Source organism: Rattus norvegicus, chromosome 6 (assembly GCF_036323735.1).
Source record: "Rattus norvegicus strain BN/NHsdMcwi chromosome 6, GRCr8, whole genome shotgun sequence".
Taxonomy (NCBI): Eukaryota; Metazoa; Chordata; class Mammalia; order Rodentia; family Muridae; genus Rattus; species Rattus norvegicus.
The window spans coordinates 56489069-56515851 of NC_086024.1; the positions used below are offsets into that span (position 1 = coordinate 56489069).

General features: G+C 39.9%; 1 protein-coding gene across 32 annotated transcripts in view; it reads right to left on the minus strand.

Moving 5' to 3' along the window:
• Positions 1-403: 403 nt before the first annotated feature.
• Hdac9 (histone deacetylase 9) overlaps positions 404-26783 on the minus strand; it is an 862183-nt gene continuing 835803 nt past the window's right edge. For 31 of the 32 annotated variants that reach the window (XM_063262499.1, XM_063262495.1, XM_063262482.1 and 28 more), the window contains 2 exons: positions 19345-19492; positions 404-2008 (listed from right to left, as the gene is read on the minus strand). In XM_063262499.1, the coding sequence (XP_063118569.1) occupies positions 1969-2008; positions 19345-19492 (188 nt within the window). In that variant the 3' untranslated portion in view covers positions 404-1968. 32 annotated transcript variants of the gene reach the window in all.

Sequence of the window (26783 nt, forward strand, 5' to 3'; positions counted from 1 at the left end):
TTTATTACAATTATGCATCTAGATTGACTTAATTCTTATGCAATGTAAGTAATTTTTCCCTAATACTAAGTTACATTCCATTTCAGGCTTCCTATTTCAAAGGGTATCTCACATTTCTAAGATGTTAAACCAAGTCCCGAGTCATTTCTGTATATGTAATAAAAGTCTTAAAAATTAAAATGGTAATCCTAAAAAAACCAAATGCATGAAAACTGTGGTCTGACTGTATAGCAGAGGAGAGTTATGTGATTCTATGTGAGTGAGATCTTTCATCTTTGATTTGCAGGTTGGAGTCCTCCCTAACTAAAACCACATTGCTCCACGTCTTTCATATCTTGGCCTTCCCTAAAACCTTGTTTTAATTAAGGTTTCTTTCAGATTTCAGAATAAAAGCAAGACAATCTTCACTTATGGCTTTAATATATCCTCTGAGTTAAGGAAATACAGAAAAAAAATCAAAGTTCAAAAGCATTGTCAGATATTAAATATGCAAGGTATTCTACTTCACTGTCTTCAGGTGTTTGAGTTATACACTGAAATACAGTTTTCAGAGGCAGGGGCTAACTTGCTTGTATTTTACTCAGTAAGCTGTTTTTAATCTCAGAAATAAATGTCCTTTATTCTGAACCGTTGTTGGAAATACTACCTGTGCAAAGGTTAAGTTCTGCGTTAGTTTTCCTGTGAAGGCACAATTCTTTACTTAGCCCCATTCAAAAGAACTTCAGATCACTGTCATCTTCACTGGGGAACTCAGTGGCATCACTTAAACCATGCCCGCTAAAGTAATTTCAGAACAGAATAAGATAACACAAGTATCTTATTCCCAAAAAGTAAACAAAATAAATCAAATACTCAAATCCCCTGAATAATGGGGAGATTGGAGTGATTTTTTCTTTCTAAAAGACAGAAGGGTGACAAGGAAGGAAGCAGCCATGGGGCTGAAATGGAAAGAGGAGAGAAGATAGAGCTGGAATGAGCTATCATCCTTGAGAAATTCTGTGCTTTTGGGGGTGGTGGGACTTCATTATCTGTCAAAACTGCAAGCCTATATACTGAGACAGATGTAAATTTCCAATAAAAGTTGACACAAAATACTGCCACACTGCCTGTAGTGTGCACACTCCTTTTGAAATGTCGGATACGTTGTAATTTTTTTTTTTCCACTAGGAAAAAAGCCTCACCATTGCTGAGTGGTGGTGGTGCATTCCTTTGATCCTAGCACAGAGGCAGGCAGATCTCTCAGTTCTGAGGACAGCCTAGTCTACAGCATAAGTTCTTGGACAGCCAAGGCTACACAGGGAAACTACGCATCCATCCTTCTCCTCCCCTCCCCCCAAAAAAGGAAAAAGGAAAGACGCCCTATCTCAGGTCCATTCTGAGCTTTTACCAGGAGGGATGGAAATGTATTAGAACAAAGGCAAAATCTTCAAAACAAAAGTATAACAAAGAGAAAAAACTCCCTAAAACCCACAGCAATCTGTTTGTAATTCCCAGCGACTCACAGCTGAAAAGAAATCCTGTAAACAATTTAAGTCTACTTGACAGTAAACTACACAATAAGACACTGGTCAGAATGTCAGGAATGGGTACATCTCAGGTTTTGCCCAAAATTTCACTGGCTGTCACAGCTTCTGAAATGAACGATATCGAATGCTGTATGGAAGGTTTCTAGCTCACACTTTGTGTCTGGGAGTGGGTCATCAGCAGAAAAGCATGCTGGAAACAGTTTCTTCCAATCCTGGTTACTGTAACTTTAGATATACAGTGGTTACATTTCAGGAATCTGTAATGCCCTTTCAAGTCCATCCAAAGAACGAGTGAGGCTGCTGGTCAGAATTTTGTGCCCGGTGTTTATGTTCCATCAAACTGCGCCACCCAGGCAGCAGACATGTCTGAGGGTGCTGGGGCTGTGTGTGGGGGATACACAATGATGTCACACACAGGAAATATCGGGGGAGACTTGGCACTTCACAAGGCTGGCTCCTCTTCCATGGGCTCACCAGCAGTTCTGTAAAAATAAACAGGCAATCAGAATACGGCCCAAGAGTACACAATGGCATTGTAGACTTTCATGCACAATCAAAGCTGATTTTTCAGCTCTCTCGCATGTTTATTTGTGTCATTCAGTTCTCCATAAATAGAGTTTCTTTCCTAGGCAGTATAAACAAATGTCAAGTGGAAAAACATTTTAGACCCAAGCAATCATTGGAAATGTTCCTGTTTATATTAAAACATGTCAGAATATTTTATAACTCTAGATTCCAAAACGTACATGTTTTGTGTCTTGGACAGTTCAATAATTTATTGAAAAAATTAGCTCTGATATCCTATTTTAGGAGCAATTGCAGCGATTTCTGGAACCATTTTCGCTAAGGAGAGTGAAAGATTCAGCTAGCTTCTGAACGAGGCTCATCCAGGCTCTGGGTTTTGCTTCTGTTCTTTCGTAACTGGATTGGCCTTCTGCCGGAGGCATTTTAAATCAAATTCTGAATTTGATTAGCAAATCACTGCTACAGACCTAACATTTTTATAAGAAACGCACTATGGTAGTATGTAAACCGTTTGTATTCCGCCTCTTAAGTGGGGTGTTCTGCTCAGCTAAAAACCAAAGCTAATTGCTTGAAAATTTATACTTGAGAGTTAACCTTAATTTGCTAACACTCTGAGAGCATTTTAAGGGAAACTTTCACAATGATTTTTAATTCAGTTAAAAGAACAAATTGCAGCAGGAATCCAGATACATTAGGCAGTAGGGTTGACTAGGGAAGTAGGATTAGCGGGATTTGAGATGCTGGAATGACAGGTTGAGTCTGAACTCCACAAGCTGATTCTAGAAAGTGCTGCAGGCTGTGAAAACCCAGCTTCCGGTATGCACCACGAAGAGCAAGGTGCTCCTGACAGAACAGGTGAAGAGTGAAAATAGCAATCACGACAAAGAGCGCGCAAACCGCCAACACCGGAAGCCTTCGGATTCATCCCTTCATTACGTGCAGTGCATGTGATATTATGTCAAACGACGCACAAATACAGTGCTATGCCTGTGCTACCAGTAGGGACATAATAAGTACTATTTGGCTCTCTAGGTGATAGAACAATAGACAGGCAAATGCTTTCACTTGTCTACTCACTGGTTCTCTATACTGGATCAGTTTCATGTCAGAAAAACTTACATGGGTGAAGTGCAGCGATTACCGAGACAAGCAGGCTAGTTAGGGATGCTAGTTTACAGGCTTAATAGGAAAGAGCCAAGATTTCAAAAGAAAAATCTTGAAATACAGCGGTTCCCTGTCAATGTAGAATTTTTTAAATAAAAAAAATTAAGATCACAAGATACATTTCCCTTAGAATGGCAATCCAGATGATTTTTTTAAACATAGCTTTTTGAAAACAAAGCATAAAAATTATCCAGCATTATCTAACACACCGAGTTCTAAAAAATTCCACAAGTAGTCATTAAACAAAGAATAGAAAAAAATTCTTAGGAGTGTCCAAGAAGATGTATTTAGATGTGGTCTTTGTATGAGAAAGACTATCAAGACAAGTCACAATTGGCATTTATCTGTATCTATACAGACCAGTGTTTGAGAAAGAAAACATATATATATATATATATATATATATATATATATATATATGTTTGTGTGTGTGTGTGTGTGTGTGTGTGTGCACGCACGTGCGCGTGTTAATCTGTGAACCAAAACTTGAAGAATAATCTAATGGAGACCAAATCCCATTTCTAACCTAAAGCCAAGGACGCTCATCTTTCCCCCGGATGATCACTGTGACTGGAATTCCACAGAAACGCCCCAGTCACCAGAAATAGAAGATACTTGTTGTCTCTTAGTGGAGGAACATGCATTCTCCACAGGCCCAAAGGAGGCTTTGCAGCTGTGAGCAGCCTCTTCACACTGCAAGCTAATTACTGGCAAAAGCAGTTCTCTCTTGAAGCATAGAGATGTGTGGGGCGAATATAAAACTGTCTACTGGAAAAATTCTGTCCCTGTGATGTCTTTAAAATCATTTTATACTAACTTCTTTATCAAAGACACTGTATTTATCCTTGCCCATATTTGACTGTCTGCATACATACAGCTACCCCATTTCCCTTATGTGTTACATCACCATGATTATATAAGTGCCCAGCAAGTTAAACACTGTCTTTGATTTTAGAATAAAAGAATACCTGCTTTGTCCTCAGGGTCCAGGGAAGCAAATGAGTTCAAAAGAACATGCCTCATGAACTACACAGTGTTAAAAATAATTAGAGAGCAACTGTATTATTTACTCACAACTCCCCTGCCTCAGCCTCCCCAGTGGTGAAGTTACAGGAATTGTACACTCACATCCTGCAGGTATTGTCTTCACTAAATCCTATCCCTAAACAACCATTTTATACATCTGCTTTTGAAGCTTTAGAAACAATTAGCATGGCTTTCTGCTTGTGTGTTCGTTTTATTGTTGTTTTGATTTTTGTTTTTTGAGATGGGGTCTATGAGCTTTGATCTTCAGGGAAGGATTCCTTCAGTCCAGCATCATGGATTAGGACATTTATAAGGTAACAGGAGGAAGGAAAGAGTAACCTTGAGATCGGATATAGTGAGTCTCAGTGCCCAGGGCTGTGTGGACGATGAGCACAGCACTGAACACAAGGGACCACAATTTCTGCCCTCTGGAGCTTGCAGCCTGTGGTTCTTCTTACAGGAGTGAGTTCAATGCATGTAACTACATTCAATGTATGTAAAACAGAATCCTACTGTCACCTAGGTTTACATGTCTTCATTACCAGTGAGCTGCAGCATACTTTAAAGCAGCCTTTCTCAACCTCCTGGTCATGACCCCTTTGCAGATTCAAAGGATGTTTTCACAGGGGTCACCCAAGACCATCAGAAAACACATTATGATTCACAACACTAGCAAAATATGGTTGAGGAGTCATCACGACATTGGGAACTGTACTAAAGGGTCTCAGCATTAGGAAAGTTGAATGCTACTGATGTAAAGGTTTTTCTATGAGCAAACTGCACAATTCAGAAGACACTTGTTTCTGGCAAAAGAACATCTTGTTGTCCCATTGGTTCTCTGCAATAGTCATGGACTCCCCCTACACTGTGCTGCTTCCCCCCATACCCTGTGCTGCTTCCCCCCATACCCTGTGCTTTGTCTCTCCCACTTCCACCTTTATTTTCCTTTGTTGTTTTCCTTCCTCAACCATTTAACACACATAGAAGATATTCCATAAACCCTTTGAAATGTTTGATGTAAGCAGGACTGGTGTAACAGTTTTTTAGAGAGACATAATCATATGGCAGTCTAAACTAAGAATAAAATAAGAACTTCAGCAAAGGACAAATGTTCTGGAAATATTCTCAATTTAAACTACAAGCCCACACATATCTCACAGGTATGTGAGAAAGATCGCAAGTTAAAGAAGGGATACCCAAGCAAGGACACTTGAATCTCATTTAAAGGTGGGAATAGTCAGGGAAGGTAGAGGAAAGGAGGGGGAGGTGAGAGACAGAAGTGGGAGGGATATGGGGTGCAGGATCAGGTGTGGGGAGAGACAGAAGAGAGGACCAGAGGGCCAGGAAAAGGACCAGAAACCTGCAGTTGTTTGGGGGGTAGGGTGGGCACATGACTCTCTAGGAAGTGCTAGAGACCTGGGATGGGGTGAGAATGTTCCAAGGAGTCAAAGCCAGTGAGTGACCTTAGCCCAGATGCATAGTAGAGACAATAAGGAACCTGAAGAGACCACCTCCTGTAGCCAGGCAGGACCCCCAGTGGAGGCATGGGGACACCAACTCATCTACAAAACTTTCAAACCAAACTTTGTCCTGTCTAAAAGAAATACATGCAGGGCAAGATAGAACAGAGACAGAAGAAATGGCCAACCAATAACTGGCTCAACTTGATACCCTCCCCATAGGCAAGCATCAATCCCTGGATCTGGATTGGAGGAGAAAAGAGGGAAGTTGAATAATGGAGATAGGGTTTGCGTTTTGCAGAATGAAGTTCTAGAAACGAAGGCAAGTCTATATTTTATTATTCACACTCTTGCATAGCACTTATAAAGCCATTGACATAGTAAATTTTACTTTCATCATAAAAAAATCAAAATCATAGCAGTTTTATTTATAATAGCCCAGTTTTGGAAGCAAGTCAAGCACCAATCCATGGGTAAGTGGATAAACAAATTAGGATATGTTAATATACTTGATCTAATGAGCAATTACAAATGGGCAGAATATTGATTGTCAGAAACATGGACAAATGTCAAAAATATTATTCTTAGTGAAGTGAGAGAAGTCAGATTACCAAGCAGTATGTAGCATACAACTCCACTTAAATGAAATTTAAGAACACGCAAAATGAATGAATAGTGTGAAAAGGTGCTAGAAGGTTAAAAGGGACTGTGGCTGGGGAGCCTATCAGGGCTGTGTGGAGTGATAGACATATTCCGCATTGATCTTGCTGTGTGTGAGTGTTGTTTGTATGAGAGTGGTACAGGTGACAATATCATCGTGTGGGCAAATGATCACATGGAACGTATATTTCAGTTACAAATGGTTAGGTTTCAAACCCGGGTCAAACAGCTGTGGTCCACTGCCAGGTTCTCCCCCCCCCCCCCCCCCGTTTCCCAGTCCCTACAGGTTATATGGACCTCCTCTGCCTGGAATGCCCCGCCCCTCTACTCTAAACTTCTCTAGCCCAGGAGCTGGACTGGGCTCCCCCTAGCTGCTCTTCCCTATATAATTCAGCCTTTTTAGTTACCTGGTCTACTCTTTAGTTATCTTGTCTACTCTGATTTGGGCCTCCTGGCTGGTGCACCTGGTTCCCTTTTCTCCTCTTCCCTGCCCCCACGCCCCACCCCCAGCCCGTCCACGGCTCAGGGTCCACTCTGGACTCTGCCAGATGTTCCAGTCTCTGGTTATGCTCTCCCTTTTAGCCTCAATAAACTTTTCTCTCCACCATTTCTAGGAATAGTCGTGTCCTTTCCTTTTAATTTCTTTTTCTTTTCTTTTGCCCCCCTCGTTTTCCTTTGCTAAATAAGCCAGCTTGTAGTTGGAAACCAAAAGAGAATTCCAACAGAATAAAGTGTTAGGAGTGAGGCTTGAACTTTCTGGAAGGGCAACATTACATAAGAAGGTGGCCTTTACTGTGCAGTGTGGGGATGGAAGGTACCAAGTGTTTCAGCAACACTGAGTTTGCTTTTACAGTTTTGCTTTTTAAATAGCTTCCTTGTTACTGCACAGAAAAATGATCAGAATGGAGACTTGAGAAAAAAGAAAGTACTGGAAATATTTGATAAGAGTTAAAGTAGGTTGGAAAGTATATTGGTAGTACAGGCATAGAAAACAGAAAAAAAAAACCCCTGAGTTATAGCCTCTATCTTAAATGTCACCCATGTCAGCCCTTTACCACAAAAAAGTCTTACTCCATTTCAGTCAGAAGGACTGAGATGACTGTAGACACATGAAGAAGATCGAATGCTCCTCACTTTCAAGACGAAGGTAGAACCATGAGCTACAGAATGTAGACAGATCCTGGAAGCGAGGGTGTGTGTGAAAGGGATAGGATTCTTCCATGGAGCAGCCAAACCAACAAACAAAACAAAACAAAAACAAGCAAAGGGAAGCCTGCTGACAATGGCTTGAAGTGTGAAGCCAGCACCAGAATCAGACCTACTGAGCCTCTATCTTGTTCTAACTCATTATTCTCTTTTGCAATTTTTATAGAAACAGTAGAGGACTGCAAAGGAACTTGGAGTACTTGGCTGTGAGCACTTAGACATGTATAAAAAATTCAAAAGTGTCTAAGGAATGAATGAACTCGATGTTCTTCCCACGCCTGCACGTTGGAGGACATCCTGTTGTTACCTGCATCACTTCCACCTTCCCTTCTGTCTTTACGTACTGCTCTCGAATAAATAAATACAATAAATACTGCTCTCCAATACCTCAAATACAACTCTCCATCCACAAGAGTATTTTATATAATAACATACATTACATTTCTTAGCTACTCTATCTTTATGATTTAAGACTAATGCAGAGTTGGGCTAATCAACATGCTCGCAAAATGGGGACTGCCAATTTAAACTGAGAAAAAAATGATATATTTGAAAAAGTGCAATATTTATTTCCTTTGATGACACCAGATAAAAGGACAAGTGTCACTCGGGTGCTAGTATATAAAATGCTTTACTATTTTAAGGGACTTTTTCTTCCAAATTAGTTAACCACACATTAGGCAATAAAATCAACTCACTACTAAGTGCTTATGTTTTGTTGATCTCCTGTTTTTAATGAAGCATAGTAGAATGCACAGATGCCTAGGTGTTGTCTCGATATTCTGACAGGTCACAAGATCATGAACAATTTATTAGGAGAAGAACACGTAGAGTAACTCGAAGAATTAAAAGGAAGGGAATGGTCAAATGTAACCTTTATTGGGAACTTCTTAATGTACCACGTATTGTGCTAACCTTTTCACATGTGTTCTTTAGTCTCATGCTCATAGGAATCAGCAACCCACTCCCATAGCCAGCCCTTTCTCTTCCTCTAGAGGTGAGGGCCAGAGTGACCAGGAAGAAGAGATGGAACACCAAGTTTTGTTTTTTTTTTTTTTTTTTTTGAGCTGGGGACCGAACCCAGGGCCTTGTGCTTCCTAGGCAAGCGCTCTACCACTGAGCTAAATCCCCAACCCCAACACCAAGCTTTTGATGAGTCAGTCTCCTCAGGGTTCTATTTAATTTTGTTTCCTGTCAATAAATTAAATGCTATTTTATAAAGGATGTAGACAGTACTCTAAAGTACAGAAATGACACTGAATTTAATATGTGACACGCTAGGGCAGATGTCATTCCTGTTCCAAGATTGTATTATGTACTGAAAGCATATAACATAGGCACCCCAGGAAGACAAGAAATGGGAGGCCATATGCACAATTTTTTCCTCTTTTCACTGGGACACTTCTAGATCTGAGCCTTCTCGTTGGGTAATGCTGTGTTGAAATGAGAGAAAGCCAAAAGTGAAACGCATGTTGGAATGCTAGTCTTTTCTTTTTTAAGATAAACTGATGCTTAGAATAATGTGTCACAGAGTAAAACCAGAGAACTGCATAATTTGTATCATGTCAACTCCTGGAAATCTACTCCCAACGTCCAGGAAATTTGAAAGCCATGCTTCTATGTACATTAGATATGAATGTGCATTAAACTGGCCTATGTGTTACATAAATCATCTTGTCCTCAGCTCTGTGGATAAGCTATTCAAAGTGAAGGCCTTAGATCTTAGTGAATTGTCAGCTTATTGTACTATATCTTCACAAAGAGATAGTTATTCCACATACTCCAAGCCTCTGAAGCAAACACTTCCTCATGCTTCAAAGATGAAACAAAGGAGCCCACAACTCTTTACCAGAGTTGTGGTAAAAAAGCACAAGAGTTTACCCGAGGACAAGCTAACCTCCAGATAAGCACCTCCACCTCCCTGCCCACAGACCACCAATACTTTCCCAGTGCCCTCTCAGGCTACCCCAAAGCCAAACTTCCTCTCCTTGTCAACATCTCTTAGCCCACAACTCTGGTGGAAGTCTTTTACCCCACCAGAGGCCATGTCAGCTGCCAGGACCTCAGGGAAGTTGGCTGCTTGTGGACTGCCCCTTCTTTCTCAGTGCATGCCATCTCTCCTTTCATCATCACTACATGCCAGCCCCCAACTCTAGGAGAAGAATCCTTCTGGGCCAGAGGATGTGCCAGCCACCAAAATCACAGATAGTCAGTCTGTCTCAGCATTGTCCATACTCCCAAGTCTGACAAGCCTACCACCAACTGTCAGACCCATCCTCATCACAATGTCATGTCTCCACAACTCCTGTTGAGAATCTCAGGGTGAACCAGAAGCTACACCAGCTGCCAGACCTCCAGCCTCCAAGTTGAGTAGAGACTCTGTACTCAACCAGAGGCTACTTCTGCCAGAGACCAGAGAGGAACAGAAACTAAGGGGAAAACAACACCCATCCAATGAACACAAACTAAGAAATTGGCATCTAGCCCTATAATACCCAGATGCCTAGACATCAGTGTAAGAACACAATCAACAATGTCCAGAGCAGTATGTCACCACCTGAGCACATCTAGCCTACTACAGCAAGCCCTTAATATTGCAACACAGATGAAGCACAAGAAAAATACTTTAAAACCAACTTTGTGCATGTGATAGAGGTTCCTTAAAGAGAAAATGAATAAATCTCTTAAAGAAAGCCAATAAAAAACAAACAGTTGAATGAAATGAATAAAACTGTTTAAGACCTGAAAATGGAAAAAGAAGCAATAAAAAAGACAAACTGAGGGGAATCCTAGAAATGGAAACATCTTGGTAAGAGAACAGGAAATATGGACTCAAGTATCACCAACAAAATACAAAATACAAGAGATGAAAGAGAGGGTCTCAGGCATTGAAGATAGGATAGAAGTAAATAGCTTAGTCAAAGAAAATGTGAAAGCTAAAAAGTTTCTGATACAAACCATATAGGAAATCTGGGACATCACAAAAAGGCCAAACCTAAGAATAATAGGCATATAAAAAGAAGATTCCCAAATCAAAGACTCTGAAAATATTTTCAATGAAATCATAGAAGAAAATTTTCCTAACCTAAAAGGACCTGCTTATAAAGGTACAAGTAGCTTACTGATATCAAAAAAATTGGACAAGAAAATAATTTTTTGTTGCTACAAAATAATCAAAACACTAAGAATTCAGAAAACAGCAACAACAACAACAACATCAACAAAAGGCATATTAAAAGCTACAAGAGAATAGAGCCAAGTAACATATAAAGGCAGACCTGTGAAAATTATACCTGACTTCTCAATGGAGACTCTAAAAGTAGATGTCCTGTAGGTTCTAAGGGACCACAAATACAGGCCAGACTTTATATACGGCAAAACTTTCAATCACTTTAGATGGAGAAAACAGGGTATTTCATCATAAAATCAAATTTAAATAATATTTACCCACAAATTCAGCCCTATAGAAGGAAATCGCAAACCCAAGGTAGTTAAATACACCCAAGAAAACACAAGAAATAATCTCATACCAGCAAAACCAAAACACTCACCCCCCCCCACACACACCACAATCAACAATAATATAATATTAATTAACAATCAATGGTCATTGATATCTTTCAATATAAATGAATTCAATTCACCAATAAAAATGCACAGACTAACAAGATCTATCTTTCTGCCGCATTCAAGAAACACACCACAACATCAAAGATAGACATTAGCTCAGAGAGAAAAAAGTTCAACAACTACCTTTCAAGTAAATAAACCTAAGAAAGAAGCTGGTGTAGCCATGCTACTATCTAATGAAACAGACTTCAATCTAAATTAATCAAAAGCAACGGGGCAGGACACTTCATACTCATCAAAGGAAGGTTTACTAAAATGATCTTTTATAAATTAACATCTATGCCTCAAATGCAAGGTCATTCATGTTTTTTAAAACACTACTAAAGATTAAATCACACATTAATCCTCACACACTGATAGTGGGATACTTCAGTACTCCACTCTCACTGATCGGCAGGTCATTCAGACAAAAAATAAACAGAGAAATACTGGAGCTAACAGATATTATGAACCAAATGGATCTAATGGTTATCTACAAGACATTTCACCCCAAAACAAAAGAATAAACTGTCTTCTTAGTACCTTATGGAACATTGTTCAAAATTGATCACATGGTTGGCCACAAAGTAAGTCTCAACAGATCCAATAAAATTGAAATCATATCCTGTATCCTGTACCATGGATTAAAACAGATTCAACAACAGAAAGCAGACAAATTGTGGAAATGGAAGAACTTCATTCTGAACAACTACCAAGTCAAGGCAGAAAAAAATAAACTAATTAATAATTTCCAAGAATTCAATGAAAATGCAAAACATATTTAAACTTATGGAACACAATGAAAATAGTGCTAAGATGAAAGTTATGCCTACATAAAGAAATTGGAGAGATCTAGCAAAAATTGAAGAGTACTAGCAACTTATCAGCATCCTCGAAAGCTCTAGAACAAAAAGAAGCAAGTTCGCTTAAGAGAAATAATCCAACTGAGGGCTGGAATCAATAAAACAAACAAATAGAACAATTAAAAATTCAATGGAATAAAGAGTTGGTTCTTTGAGTAAATCAACAAGATAGACAAACCTTTAGCCAAACTAAGCAAAAGGTGGGGAGAGACTATCTAAAGTAAGAAAGTCAGAAATGAAAAGGAGGGCATGATAAGAGACACCAAGAAAATGCAAAGAACCATTGAGTTACACTTTTGAATCAATACTTGACAAAATTGGAAAATCTAAAAGAAATGAATAATTTTCTTTATAGATGCCACTTACTAAAGATGTATCAAGGTAAGGTAAACATGTATGTAGACCTTTAACACCTAAGGAAATAGAAGCGGTCATTAAAAGCCCCCGCCCCCGAAAGCCCAGGGGGCAGATGGTAGAATTAAGATAGAATTCTACCAAGCTTTCAAAGAGGGCTAATGCCAATATTCATCACATTATTTCACAAATCGAAACATATAATATTCATTTTATGGGGTCATAGTGATAACCGTGATACCAATACCACACAAAGATACAATAAAGAAAGAGAATTACATACCATTTTCCCTCATGAAAATAGATGCGAAATACTCAATAAAATAATCTCAAACAGAACCCAAGAACACATAAAAAAGTCATCCACTATGACCAAGTAGGCTTCATTTCACACATGCAGGGATTGTTCAATGTACAAAAATGAGTTAATAAAATCAAACATATAAACAAACTGAAACAAAAAATAGACAATCATCTCATTAGATACTGAAAAAGCCTTTGACACATCCAACACTCCTTCATGATAAAATTCTTGGGGAGATTAGGGATCCGAGGAACATACCTAAATATAATAAAGCAATATACAGCCAGTTTATAGGCAACATCGAATTAAACAGAGAAAAACTCACAATAATTCCACTAAAATTAGGAACAAGACAAAACTGACCACTCTCTCCATACCTATTTAATATACTACTTGAAATTTTAACTAGAGCAGTAAGATGACTAAAGATCAAGGGGATACAAATTGAAAAGTAAGAAGTCAAAATATTGCTTGCTATTCACAGACCATATGATAGTATACACCAGTCACCCCCCAAAATTCTACAAGCGTACTCCTACAGCTGATAGGATGAAATGATTCAATAAAAACTAGCATAAAAGGATAATCAGTGGCCTTCCTTTTATACAAATGACACATTGGATGAGAAAGAAATCAGGAAAACAACACCCTTCACAATAGCCACAAATAACATAAAATATCTTTGGGTAACTTTAACCAAACAAATGAAAGGCTTGTATGCCAATAAAACTTCAATGATTTTAAGAAAACAATGAAAAAACATATCAGAAGATGGAAAATTTTCCCATGTTTAAGGGTCAGTAGAATTAACATGGTCAAGTTGGCCATACTATGAAAAGTAATCCACACATTCAGTGCAATCTCCATCAAAGTATAACACAATTCATTACAGACCTTGACAGGATATTTCTCAATTTCTTCCATAAAATCAAACAAATCCAGGTTAGCTACAGTAGTCCCATACAGTAAAAGACCATCTAGATATATCACCATTCCTTACTTCAAGCTGCACTACAGAGCTATGGTAATAAAAGCCATATAGTATTGGCAAAAACAACAACAGCAACCAGTCAGGTTGCTCAATGGAATCATAGTGAAGATTCAGATGTAAATTCACACATCTAGGGACGCATGATTTTTGATAAAGAAGTCAGATTTAAAAAAAGTCTTCCACTGTGTATGGAAGAACTGAACTATCTTCAAAAAAAATGGTTCAGGTGTAACTGGATGTCTGCATGTAGAAGAATACAGATTGATCCATACCTATGATCCTACACATAACTCTATTTCAAAAGTGGATCAGGGACCTGAACATAAAACTAGATACACTGAAGCTAATGGAAAGGAAAGAAGGAAATTGCTTTGAACATATTGGCACAGGAGACAACTTCCTAAACAGAACGGCAATAGCATAGACACTGAGAACAAGAATCAATAAATGGACCTCATGAACCTGAAAAGCTTAAGTCAAAGGACATCATCAATACGACAAAACTTCAGCTTAAAGAATGGGAAAAGATTTTCATCAATTCAGTATCTGATCCAAAATATATAAAGAACTAAAAAACAAGACATCAACAAACCAAATTATCTAATTAAAAATGGGATACAGATCAAAACATAGAATTCTCAATAGAGGAATCACAAATGACTGAGAAACAAAAGAAATGTTCAACATCCTTAGCCATCAGGGAAATACAAACCAGAGAACTACTGTGAGACTTCATCTTATACCCGTCAGGACGGCTAAGGTAAAAACCACAAACGACAGCTCATGCTGGATAGGATGTGGAGCAAGGGGAACACTCCTCCATTGCTGGTGGGAGTGCAAGCTTATATAGCCACTATGCAAATCAATATGGGGGTTCCTCAGAAAACTGGGAATCAACCAACTGCAAGTCCCAGCTATACCACAGTTGAGCACATACCCAAAGGACAGGCCAACCTACCACAAGGACACTTCCTCAACTGTGTTCATTGCAACTTTATTCATGACAGACAGAAACTGGAGTCACCATAGTTCCTCAACTGAAGAGTGGATAAGGAAAACACGGTACATTTACACAATGGAGTATTAATCAGCTGTTAAAACAATGACATCATGAAATTTGCAGGCAAATGGGTGAAACTAGAAAAGATCATTATGAAGTGACCTAGACCCAGAAAAACAAAGATGGTATGTACTCACTTATAAGAGAATGTTGGCTGTGCAGTAAATGATAATCATGCTACAAGCCACAGACCCAGAGAGGCTAAGTAAGAAGGACTTTTCAAGTGGGCATGTCATCATGTCATGGATCTCTCTGGGAAGGGAAAATAATAGACTCTTTAGGGTACACTGGGGAGGAGGTAGATGGGAATAGGACAAGAGAGATATGTGGGGGCTTTGGGGGAAGGAGAAAGTAGAGAGTATTTGGAGAGACAACTGGATTTGGGGCAGTGTAGTACAGTGGGAACTTCCTGGAAACTGCAAAAGTGACCCTAGCAGAGTGTCCTAGCACTGTGGGATACAGAGAATTAACTAGTCATTTTCTATAACTAGGCAAGATTCCCAGAAGTGGGACTGGGACACCAACCCAGCCACAAAACCTTCGACCTACAAACTGTCCTGCCAGCAAGATATCCCGGGGTAATTTTGGAACAGAGTTTGTGGGAGTGGCCAACAATGACTGGTCCAACTTCAGGTCCATGCCATGAGAAAGATCCTACACCTTATACTGCTGGAGATGACTCAGAGAGCCAGGATAGAAAGAAATATGGCTGGGAAAAAAGTCAATGAAATGATGCCTAATGATATTCTGTATACTTAGAGATCTGTGCCTAGTCCAATTGTCATCAGAGGGACATCATCCAGGAACTGATAGAACTGATGCAGAGACCCACATGCAAACACTAGGCAGAGCTCTGGGAACCCCCTTCCCCAAGAAGAGGGAGGAAGCACTGTAGAAGCTAGAGGAGTTGAAGACATCAGAACAAGACCCACAGAATCAACTAAGCAGGAATCGTATGGGCTTCAGGATTGAACCTGAAGCAACAAATATGGACCCTGCATGGGTCTGATCTAGGTCCTTGGCATATATCTTATGGTTGTGCAGTTTGGTGTTCTTGTGGGAGTCCTAACAGTGGGAGCTGGGAGTGTCTATGACTCTTTTGTCTGAGCCTGATTCTCCTACTGGGAGGCCTTATCCAGCCTTGATATGAGTGAGAGTTTACTCCTAGTTTCATTGTAACTTGCTGTGTTCAGATGATTATGGATGGTATCCCTGGGAGGCCTGGATTTCTTTTTAAGGGAAATGAGTGGATTTGGAGGAGAAAGGAGATGAGCCGAGGTACTGGGAGGAATGAAGGAAGGGAAAATGGCAGTCAGGATATAATATATGAGGAGAAACTAGAAAGTTCCACTTACAGCTCTCTCTATGTGCAGGGGGCTGTAGGAACTATCTCAGAGCATGGGTACCTTTCAGTTAAACCATTCAAAAGCAGAGAGTAAAGAGGGGATATTAAAAGATACAAGAAAGAAAGACCAAGTCACTATTAAAGACATGGTTATTTGACAGAAAACTTTAAAGCCAGCAGAGTCCTGGAGAGATGTACCAAGTTCTCAAAGAGCAAAAGTGTCAAGCCACAACATCGCTCCCAGAAAAGCTATCTATTAAACTGAAGGAGAAATAAAATTAAATCTTTTCAAGGCAGAAAAAGATGATACAAAGGCTCGGAACTACCTCTTTCATGAGGAAGATTATCAAAGGTGGAGAATTAGATGATTTTCCACGGGCATAACAGATTAGATTCGATAATTGGACATGATTCCCAACAGCTCAGACAGATAGGCGAGTACCTAACTTTCACTTTTTGTTTCCAGCTGAAGAAGGAAAATGACTCGGCCAAGAGTTCCAGAGTGCCAACATGCTCCTGACACTTAATAGCTGCTGATCCTGAAGTCACTAGGGGCAGACCGACCTTTCCTCTAGGATGAAGTTGAAGACGACTACCAACTTCCTTAAAGTCAAAGCATCAAAACCAGAACAGCTACAAGAGCACAGCACAGATCTTACAGGAGTGCTGTCCTGGCAAACAAGAGGGCCAACACACAGCGCAACCTGCCTCTAAGCAGCCTGCTGCGCACAACCAAGCTGTACTTTGATTTTTCTTTGACTCCCTCACATGGGCAGGGCTCAGCCTTGTTTTCCACTCTCTGCTGTCCCGCCCATCACTCCCTTCCCATTTAATTCCTTGGCCACCTCAAAAGGACACATGACAGCTGTGTATCTGGGAACTATCCCTCTCACAAGCTCCCACTGGCCAGTTTCCCCCCTAATACTACATTTTTCAAGGCCCATAAGTGTGGTCATAAAGATGAAATGGCTGTCACCCCCACCCCCCATTCAAGAAAATGAACAGAAAATACTTAAAATGGTTCTTAGCCAGGAGCATTTTATCCCTTATTCACTAGTGGTAAATGACTCAGATATGAGTTGGCCAAGAAAAGGGCCGCCTTACCCAGGATCTGAGTTTGAAATGAGTCATCTCACTCCAAACACCAATATATCCTCCAAAATAACTGGCAAGAATTTCCTATAAAAAGAATTTGCCTTTGCTCTTTTCCATCCATTTAACTCCGATTTTTTTTCTAATTTTTCAATTTCCTGTGTGATTACAATATTGCGTTCACAACAAAGGCCCAGGGGCATTGCCTTTATCTTTGCCTGCTGAGCAGGAAGACAATTCTGATAGCAATCCCTGGCCAGTTGCTCCATTCCCTACCCCACCCCCCTCTCTCCACCATCTCTTTCATGAAGGTCATACACAAATTAACTGAAACACAGGATCTGGTCCTAGAAGATTTTTTTCTTCTTCTGCTCCTTTGTTGAATGAAATACAAAAACATAGAAAGTAGTTCAAGACAAACCATTTCCCCTCCACAAAAGAAAAACAATCACAATTGGTATAATTTGTCTAAAAAGAATAAACAGACATGAAGCTGGGCTTCCCCTCTGCCTTCCTGCTCATCAAGGCACTGGTGCTCCCTACATGCCATCAGTGGAAGATGAGGGTCACTGTGGACCGAGGCTGGGTTCATTCCTATAGATTATCAGAGCCAAGAACATGATTGACCATGGAATAAGCAAATATGCTTGTAGAGGCGACTCCTGCCAATGGGCCAAGGTTTTTATATTGCTTGGGGTTCACAACATCTCATATTATTGTTAATTATTCCAAGCTTTGCAATTTCATGGGCAGAACTACTTAGATTCACTTCACCCAGGGTGGAATTCACCTCATTTTTCTGTATTAAATGGCTTCTAAAGAATAGCTTTGCTCTTTTATATCCAACACTAACAGATGTTAGTTTCCTCAGTTTTATGGCCCTCAGATGACAGACAACTAACTGGTTTTGGCCTTGGGAATAATTGCAACACCTTTGGATTATGAACTTGGTTCAGTTCTTAGCTGGGAACAGCGGGGAGCTAGTTCATAATATCAAAAATGTAAAATACAGTCTCCCCTTTTCTCCAGATACTGTAAGAGAATGCCTTCTAATTCAGCAATATACCAGTGCTCCCAACATGAGAATCTTCTCCTAAAATACCTATAGCAAAAGAGAACACAGGCATAAAAGTGAAATCTCTTACTCAACCTATCAACAGTTTGGGCTCAAACAAGATGCTAAATGCATTCCACTTGGAGTACCCAGTGCAGGCAAGTGACTCAGATTTTTCACACTTGTGCAGTGGCAGGCAGGCTCTGTGTAATTAGCAGTGTTGTTACTGGTGGAGGGAATTTAAGTTCCTTCTCAGAAGCAACTTAAAAGTGAGGTGAGCCCCGGAGTCTCTGCTGAGTCTTGCCTGACACATGCTCTGAAAAAAGATGTCACCTTGCAATCAGCTGTGGAAAATACCAGTATGACTTTACCACATGCAGTACCCTGGGCACAGTGCACTGTAAGGAAATAATGATCGAAATGGGGTCACCAGGAAGAGAGAATGGGTAGGAAAAATGTACCATCTGAAAATAACTTCTCAAAACATAAGTGAGCAAGCTCTACATGACCCCCCCAATGTATGTACATAGGAAAAGAAATTAAGAAATTCTCTTCTTATAGAATAAAGTCAGACTCAGCTCTCCCAGTTCTTCATTAACATCCTTGTCTTCCTGACAAGTACCTTCCGTCTTTATCCATTTAGACCCTAAGGAGACTCACATATGTATAAAATGGCTGTGCCTGACTAACATCACACACGGCTCCTGCCTTCCTGTGCTCCCTTTGTTATAGCAGAAATTTCAAATGTTGAGAGGAAGAAGTGGAACATCTGGGAAAACAGAGATAAGGAGAAGAAGTTAGGTCCCCAGGCAGTTCTTCCCACAGCAGTCTGCAGTAAATCACCTAACCAGGAGCGATATTTCTCACTCTCCATCTCATCCCCTTTCTCTGGGAACCAAGTCCTCCAGGTCTGTTCTCCCAGGAAGAAGGAAGCAGTTGAGCTCTCCACAACCTGTACCATATACTCTGCCACCTGTGGCTTTGGAGACAACAGGCAGAGGAAGAAGAAGGCAGTGGTGAAGAAGAAGCAGGAAGAAAGTTCCAGAATGCCGGCAAGAAAGCTGGACCTTACTGACCACATTGTCCCCCCATGTTGGATCCATACCTGCCATCTTCCTGAGCAAATGGCTGTTCCACATCTACCGTCAGGGAGGCTAATGCAGAAACGGTCTCTGTCTCCTCTTGCAGCTGAGAAGCAGGCAGAGCACAGCCCCTTGCAACAGCCACCATCTTGATCGACTTCCAATACTTGCCTAGAAAAAGAATCCACATATTTTATAGACATTTTAGTTAGATAGATAGTAATCACAATATGATTACAGGTTCAAGTTCTTACATTATTGAGCTGTAATTTGGTTCTTGAACTGCTGTGATTAAGTCCTTTTCAGGGGATCTAAGAAGGCCAAGTGGTGAAGTACTCATATTCCCAAGCCAAGATCTCTGCCTTGCTTGGAAAACAATAAAGAAAGGAATAATCTATGGCCCAATGAACTTGCTAACAGAATGACAGCTGTCCCTACAACTAAATAATCAGACTCTAGGCAACATGGGAAGCTCTCAAGAGACCTGGAAGTGGGAGTTCTCTTGGAGAAAAATGAACGAAATAGTAATGTTAAAAATTGCTACTTGAGCAATTAACTTTAAAAAATGGAGTTGGAATGTCATAGGAAAAGAAAAGACCAGAGATGCCAGCATGAATTGAACGGCACCTTTGCCAGAACAATCAGGTTTGTTAGTCCTGGATGTTCTTTCATTCTCAACCTCAGGGTGTGTACTAGAACAATAATTCATTTAAAACTTTAATATATGCTCTCGCTGATGTTGGAATTCTTCCATGTGCCTGTCTGGTTCTTTCTTTCATTTCTTTCTTCCTTCCTTCCTTTCTTTCTTCCTTCCTTTCTTCCTATGTTTGGCACAGAGGAGAATGGGAGGAGAGCAGATCATTTCTTGTAGATGTGCCAATTGGACAAATTCTTAGAACAAAGGCAAAGGTTTAACAGCTACTAAGATTAATTTTATTTTATTTATTTATGTTTTTTAATTGTGAAGTGTTGAGTAGTCTCAGAGACTCTTCCCACACTCTAACGAGAAGACTGTGCTGTTTAAAAATTTCTCCATGGGCTCACCAATGAGAAAGGAACTTGGCTTGCTAAGGGGTTGCTTCTTTTAAAACAAAACAAGTATGCCTGTTCTCACCCTACCTATCCAAGGGTACTCACCCTACTCAAAGTCCTAGCCAGAGCAATCAGACAACAAAAGGAGGTCAAAGGGATACAAATTGGAAAGGAAGAAATCAAAATACCACCATTTACAGATGACATGATAGTATATTTAAGTGACCACAAATTCCACCAGAGAACTCCTAAACCTGATAAACAACTTCAGCAAAGTGGCTGGATATAAAATTAACCCATACAAATGAGTAGCCTCCCTCTACTCAAAGGATAAACAGGCTGAAAGAAATTAGGGAAACAACACCCTTCACAATAGTCACAAATATTATAAAATACCTTGGAGTGACTCTACCCAAGAAGTAAAAGATCTGTATGACAAGAACTTCAAGTCTCTGAAGAAATTGAAGATCCCAGAAGATGGAAAGATCTCCCATGCTCATGGGTTGGCAGGATTAATATATTAAAAATGGCCAAAAACAATCTACAGATTCAATGCAATTCCCATCAGAATTCCAACTCATTTCTTCATAGAGTTAGAGGGCAATTTGCAAATTCATTTGGAATAATAAAAAACCCAGGAGAGCAAAAACTATCCTCAACAATAAAAGAACTTCTGTGGGAATCACCATCCCTGACCTCAAGCTGTACTACAGAGCAATAGTGATAAGAACTGTATGGTATTGGCACAGAGACAGGCAGGTAGATCAATGGAATAGAATTGGAGACCCAGAAATGAACCCACACACCTATGGCCACTTGATCTTTGATAAAGGAACTAAAACCATCCAGTGGAAAAAAGACAGCATTTTTAACAAATGGTGCTGGTTCAACTGGAGGTCAGCATGTAGAAGAATGCAAGTTGACCCATTCTTATCTCCTTGTACAAAGCTCAAGTCCAAGTAGATCACAGATCTCCACATTAAACAAGATACACTGAAACTAAAACAAGAGAAAGTGGGGAAGAGCCTCAAATACATAGACACAGGGGAAAATTTCCTGAACAGAACACCAATGGCTTATACTCTAAGACCAACAATCAACAAATGGGGATCTCATAACATTGCAAAGCTTCTGTAAGGCAAAGGACACTGTCATTAGGACAAAACTGCAACCAACAGATTGAGAAATGATCTTTATCAATCCTACATCTGATAGAGGGCTAATATCCAATATATACAAAGAACTCAAGAAGTTAGACTCTAGAGAATCAAATAACCCTATTAAAAATGGGCTACAGAACTAAACAAAGAATTTTCAACTGGGAAATATTGAATGGCTGAGAAATACCTAAAGAAATGTTCAACATCCTTAGTCATCAGGGAAATGCAAATCAAAACAACCCTGAGATTCCACCTCACATCACTGAGAATGGCTAAGATCAAAAACTCAGGTGACAGCAAATGCTGCCGAGGATGTGGAGAAAGAGGAACACTCCTCCATTGTTGGTGGGATTGCAGATGGGTACAACCATTCTGGAAATCAGTCTGGAGGTTCCTCAGAAAATTGGACATAGTACTACCTGAGGTCCCAGCTACCACTCCTGAACATATACCTGAAAGATTCCCCAACATATAACAAGGATACCTGCTCTACTATGTTCATAGCAGCCTCATTTATAATAGCTAGAAACTGGAGAGAACGCAGATGTCCCTCAACAGAGGAATGAATACAGAAAATGTGGTACATTTACACAATGAAATACTACTCAGCTATTAAAAACAATGACTTCATTAAATTCACAGGCAAATGGATGGAATTAGAAAATATCCTGAGTGACATGACCCAATCACACACACACACACACACACAAAAAACCCCATATATGCCATGCACTCACTGATAAGTGGATATTAGCCCAAAAGCTTGGAATACTCAAGATACAATTCATAGACTACATTAAACTTAAGGAGAAGGAAGGCCAAAGTGTGGATGTGGCAGATCTTCTTAGAAGGGAGAACAAAAATCCTCACAGGATGAAATATGGAGACAAAGTGTGGAGCAGAGACTGAAGGAAAGGCCAACCAGAGACTGCCCCTCCTGTGGAATCCATCCCATATAGGACACCAAACCCAGACAATATTGCTGATGCTAAGAAGTGCATGCTGACAGGAGCTTGATATAGCTGTCTTCTGAGAGGCTCTACCAGAGCCTGACAAATACAGAGGTGGATGTTCACAGCCAACCATCGAATTGAGAATGGGGACCCCAATGGAGGAGTTAGAGAAAGGACGGAAGAAGTTGAAGGGGTTTGCAACCCCATAAGAACAACAACAATATTAACCGACCAGACCCCCTCAGAGCTCCCACGGACTAAACCACCATCCCAAGAGAATACAGGAATAGACCTATGGCTCCATCTTCATATGTATCAGAGGATGGCCTTGTAGGGTATCGACAGGAGGAAAGGCCTTTGGTCCTATGAAGGCTTGATGCCCAGTGTAGGGGAATGTGAGGGCAGGGAGGTGGGAGGGAGGGGGTGGCGAGTGAGGGAGGACCCTCATAGAAGCACAGGGAGAGGGGATGGGATAGCAGGTTTCTGGATGAGAAACTGGAAAAGGGGTAACCTTTAAAATGTAAATTAAAAAATACAATAAAAGAAAAAAGGAAACAAAACAAAACAAAAAGTATTGCTTGAGAGCAGACGGCAGAATCACACTAAACTGCAAAGTAAGCTCACGGCTCTGGATCCAGCTGTGCTTCTGGATATCCTGACCGTGTGTCTAACGGTTACTCAGTTACTCGGATTTTGTCTTTTGTACCTCTGATGTAAGGAAGAGGAGTAAGTCTCTTCATCTACTCTCCACACTATCAAGACCTTCAGAGTAGGTCCCCAGACTGCTATCCTTTGAGTCAACACAATTCGGACCACAGTCTGTTAACTTCTAAGCTTTCAAATCTTACCAAATGGCACATCTGCAAATGGATTCATAATCACAGAAACTTTTGGAAATTAAGGCTGCATCAGATTTCCCTGACTTCACAAATGGGATGACCTTGTCAAGGAGTTCTTTTAGTTGATAACATCAGTTCTGTGGGCTAAAGGCCTCAGAGATTTCAAAGAGTAAGAGAAATAGCATAAATACTTACAGTGACAGCAACATAAGGAAAAGCTGAGAGGGGTAAAAATGATACTTGAGAAAACAAACAAACAAACAAAAACTGGAAACCAAGCAGAACTTGATTGAACTAAATGGAAGAAGGCAGAAAGCCAGCAGAATGAAGGCAGAATGCCCTGGCAGAGGGCACAGAATGTTGAGTCAGTTCTGACAGCTCTGTGGTTTATCGAGGATCATTAACTGCTAGGTACAAGTAGGACACAGGGTGAATATCAAGTTTAATGAGTGAGACACTTTGGTAGGCAGGGACTAGTTCACACACTGCCTTAAATAAATCTGATATAGAGAACTGAGCTTTCTTTTTAAACGATTGCTCCAGAGAGATCTCGAAAGACATATTGACAGGTGATATGAGTCCAAACAGGAAAGCCAAGTTCATACCTTGCCAAAGTAGAGACGGGAAGGATGGCTAGAGTCAAGCGAAGATTTGGAATAAGGCTGAGGAGATCCTTGGTGGCTCAGAAAGAAGAGTGCTCCAACCATCAACCATGTCTGGGCTTGCTCTTCTGTATCTATCTTTCAACTTTGAAAGTTATCTCTGATTGACAGTTCCGGTGTAAGTCTTTTTTTTTTTTTTTTTCGGAGCTGGGGACTGAACCCAGGACCTTGCGCTTGCTAGGCAAGCGCTCTACCACTGAGCTAAATCCCCAACCCCCGGTGTAAGTCTTAAACTTCTCTATACGACCATGCCACTATTATCTCACCCAAGTCAGAAGTGACACATTCCACCGCCCAGAGAGAGATCTGTATTGAGCCTCACGAGATATCTTATTATGCATTATTTTAGTACATGATATCTATGACGTTAATGTCCCACATACCCACTTGTAGACAATATGCCACATCTACACTATCCAAGGACTCGGCTTTTATTGCCAAATATTATACATTTTTTTAAAGAAGAGAGTTCTTAATCATAAAGGAAACAGGCATATTTACATCTGTCATATGATGAAGAAAGTCAGTATGTAGCAACCTTTCAGGAGAATTGCCGACAATACTGGTCATTTAAATGTCACTACACATCCATCAGTAGCAGGAAGGCCTTAAAGTGGTGAGACATTTTAAGATAGAATCTATCATGTATAAAGTATGCCGCAAAGTGAAGATCCAAGTTTGGCTTTTATTATTCAGAAATAACCCAAAACTTTAAGTTCAATCTAGGCAAAGTCTACCAAAACAAAGGAAATAGTCACTACTAGCAATACAATGATAAGTTTAAATGGAGGCTGGTACAACCCAAACAATGAAATATATAGCTAGCTCAAACCATGTAAATGATGGGTCATGTTTTCACATGATAAGTAGATTTTTTTTCTTCTCGTCAGAAACAGATGTGCAAAAAAATGTTTAATGGCATGGGAATAATTACGTCATTAGCACATAAGAGAAATGAGCTAAGGTTTTGGAGTTCTCAGGAACCGATATTCATAAAGTAAAATAGTAGTAACCTGTCACACTGGGGTGCTCACTCCTATGGCAATAAAACTGGCAGAAGAGAGGAGTTTTCCATTAAATCTGGAGGAACACCATCCCTTTTCAGTCATATCCTTTATCCTTATTCGTTTTTCCCACCATGTAAATCTTGCCACTTTTCAGCACTTAAAAAAAAACCCAAACCATTTAGCCTTCATCATTCTGAATTTTTGTTTAATCTGGCAAGGGGAAAGTGAAGAATGAATCTATAATAAAAGCATAAAGTAGACAGTGGAATGCAGCCAGGCCAGGGCAGGAGGTGGGAAGTGTAGACAGTCTTTTCTGGGTCACAGAGGACGCCAGGAGGGTCTTGCAGGGATTGTGTTCCTGGAGGAAGAGCTAGATTACTCTTGGTACTGGCTAACCAGAATGAACAGGGTGATCTGTGATGGGAATAACCCACTGACCTAGAAGTTTCTCCTATCAGAGCCCATTGTCACTTTGAAACGTCTGGCCCTACCAAGGCTCTCCCTAAACCATTGTGCTGGAAACCTTAGAGCTACTTGGAAATAGATTTGTAGATTTCACTTTCTTGCCATTTGAATGAGGTCCCTTCAGTTTTACACACTGTGTGCTCCTCGGTAGAAGGCTGGTAACTGACTTCAACTATATCAACACTTAGGGTTTGTGAAAGGCCCATCCACTGTAGCTTCTTTTTATTCGCAAGTTCTCCATCGCTTCTTAATACTTGTTAAAAATCCACTCACTATAGCTAAATGGAGAATTAATTTTATGGGGATCAAAAATATTACACTGGTATAAAAATATACTCTTAAAATTTGGCCTATCAATTGAGTGACCAGTTTATGCTTTCATACAAATCGGTACAACTTCGCTATTAATGGGGCAATTTTTTGAGCCTAAAAATGATGAAAATAGAAATCCTAATTCATGAGTCTAAATATTTATTAGCCAACAAATTATTTTTTATGTGAAAGACCTAAAAAGTAGTGTTATTCAAATTTTATATTGACAGTTAAAATTCATTTGAAGAAATAAATGTATGTGAATCATATATATCAAAGAACAATAACCAGTTTCTTTGTTGACAAGCTGAGTATTGACAAATAGCATGAACAGAATGTGGTACTTCACGTAAGAAATGGTGGGTGGGTTTGTGTGTTTGCACGATTGATCCTCAGATGGTAGTGCCATTTCAAGTGGTTTTGAAATTTAGAGTGTTTCTGCAGTGGTCGTGTCAGACTCTATCTCTCTAGAATCCAGGGTCCAAATAAAGTCGTTCTTCTTCAAGTTGTTTTTATCAGAGTATCTTAGTAGAGCGACAGAAAATAACTGACCCAGAATTATACTTCCTAATGACTATTTATGTGCGATACTCAGTTTATAAAGAGCCTCTAAGCAGCCTCTCTCCCTCATATAGTTACTACAAACTAACATTTATGAAGAATATACTTTCTGTTTTGATGGATTATGGAAATTATAGACTCTTCACAATATTGCTTGCAACCTTCTATAGAACTAAATGGTATCGTTAATAACTCTGAAGGTCTTTTGGTTATACTGCTGGCTACATTTACTTTAAAAGATTTACTTTCTAAGCTCTCATTTGTTTAAATGCAATATGTTCATTCTGTTGATACACAGTGGGATATTATTCGTGTTAATTTGCTTGAGATTTTCTGAGTTCTTGGATCTGAGGATTGACATTGTTTCCTTATTGTAAGCACGTCTTTGTTATGTCTTTAAATAGGTTACATCAATGCTACTTTGGAATTGCAACCTTGGACCTGTTAGCCTGAATAAAGCTCCCGTACCAC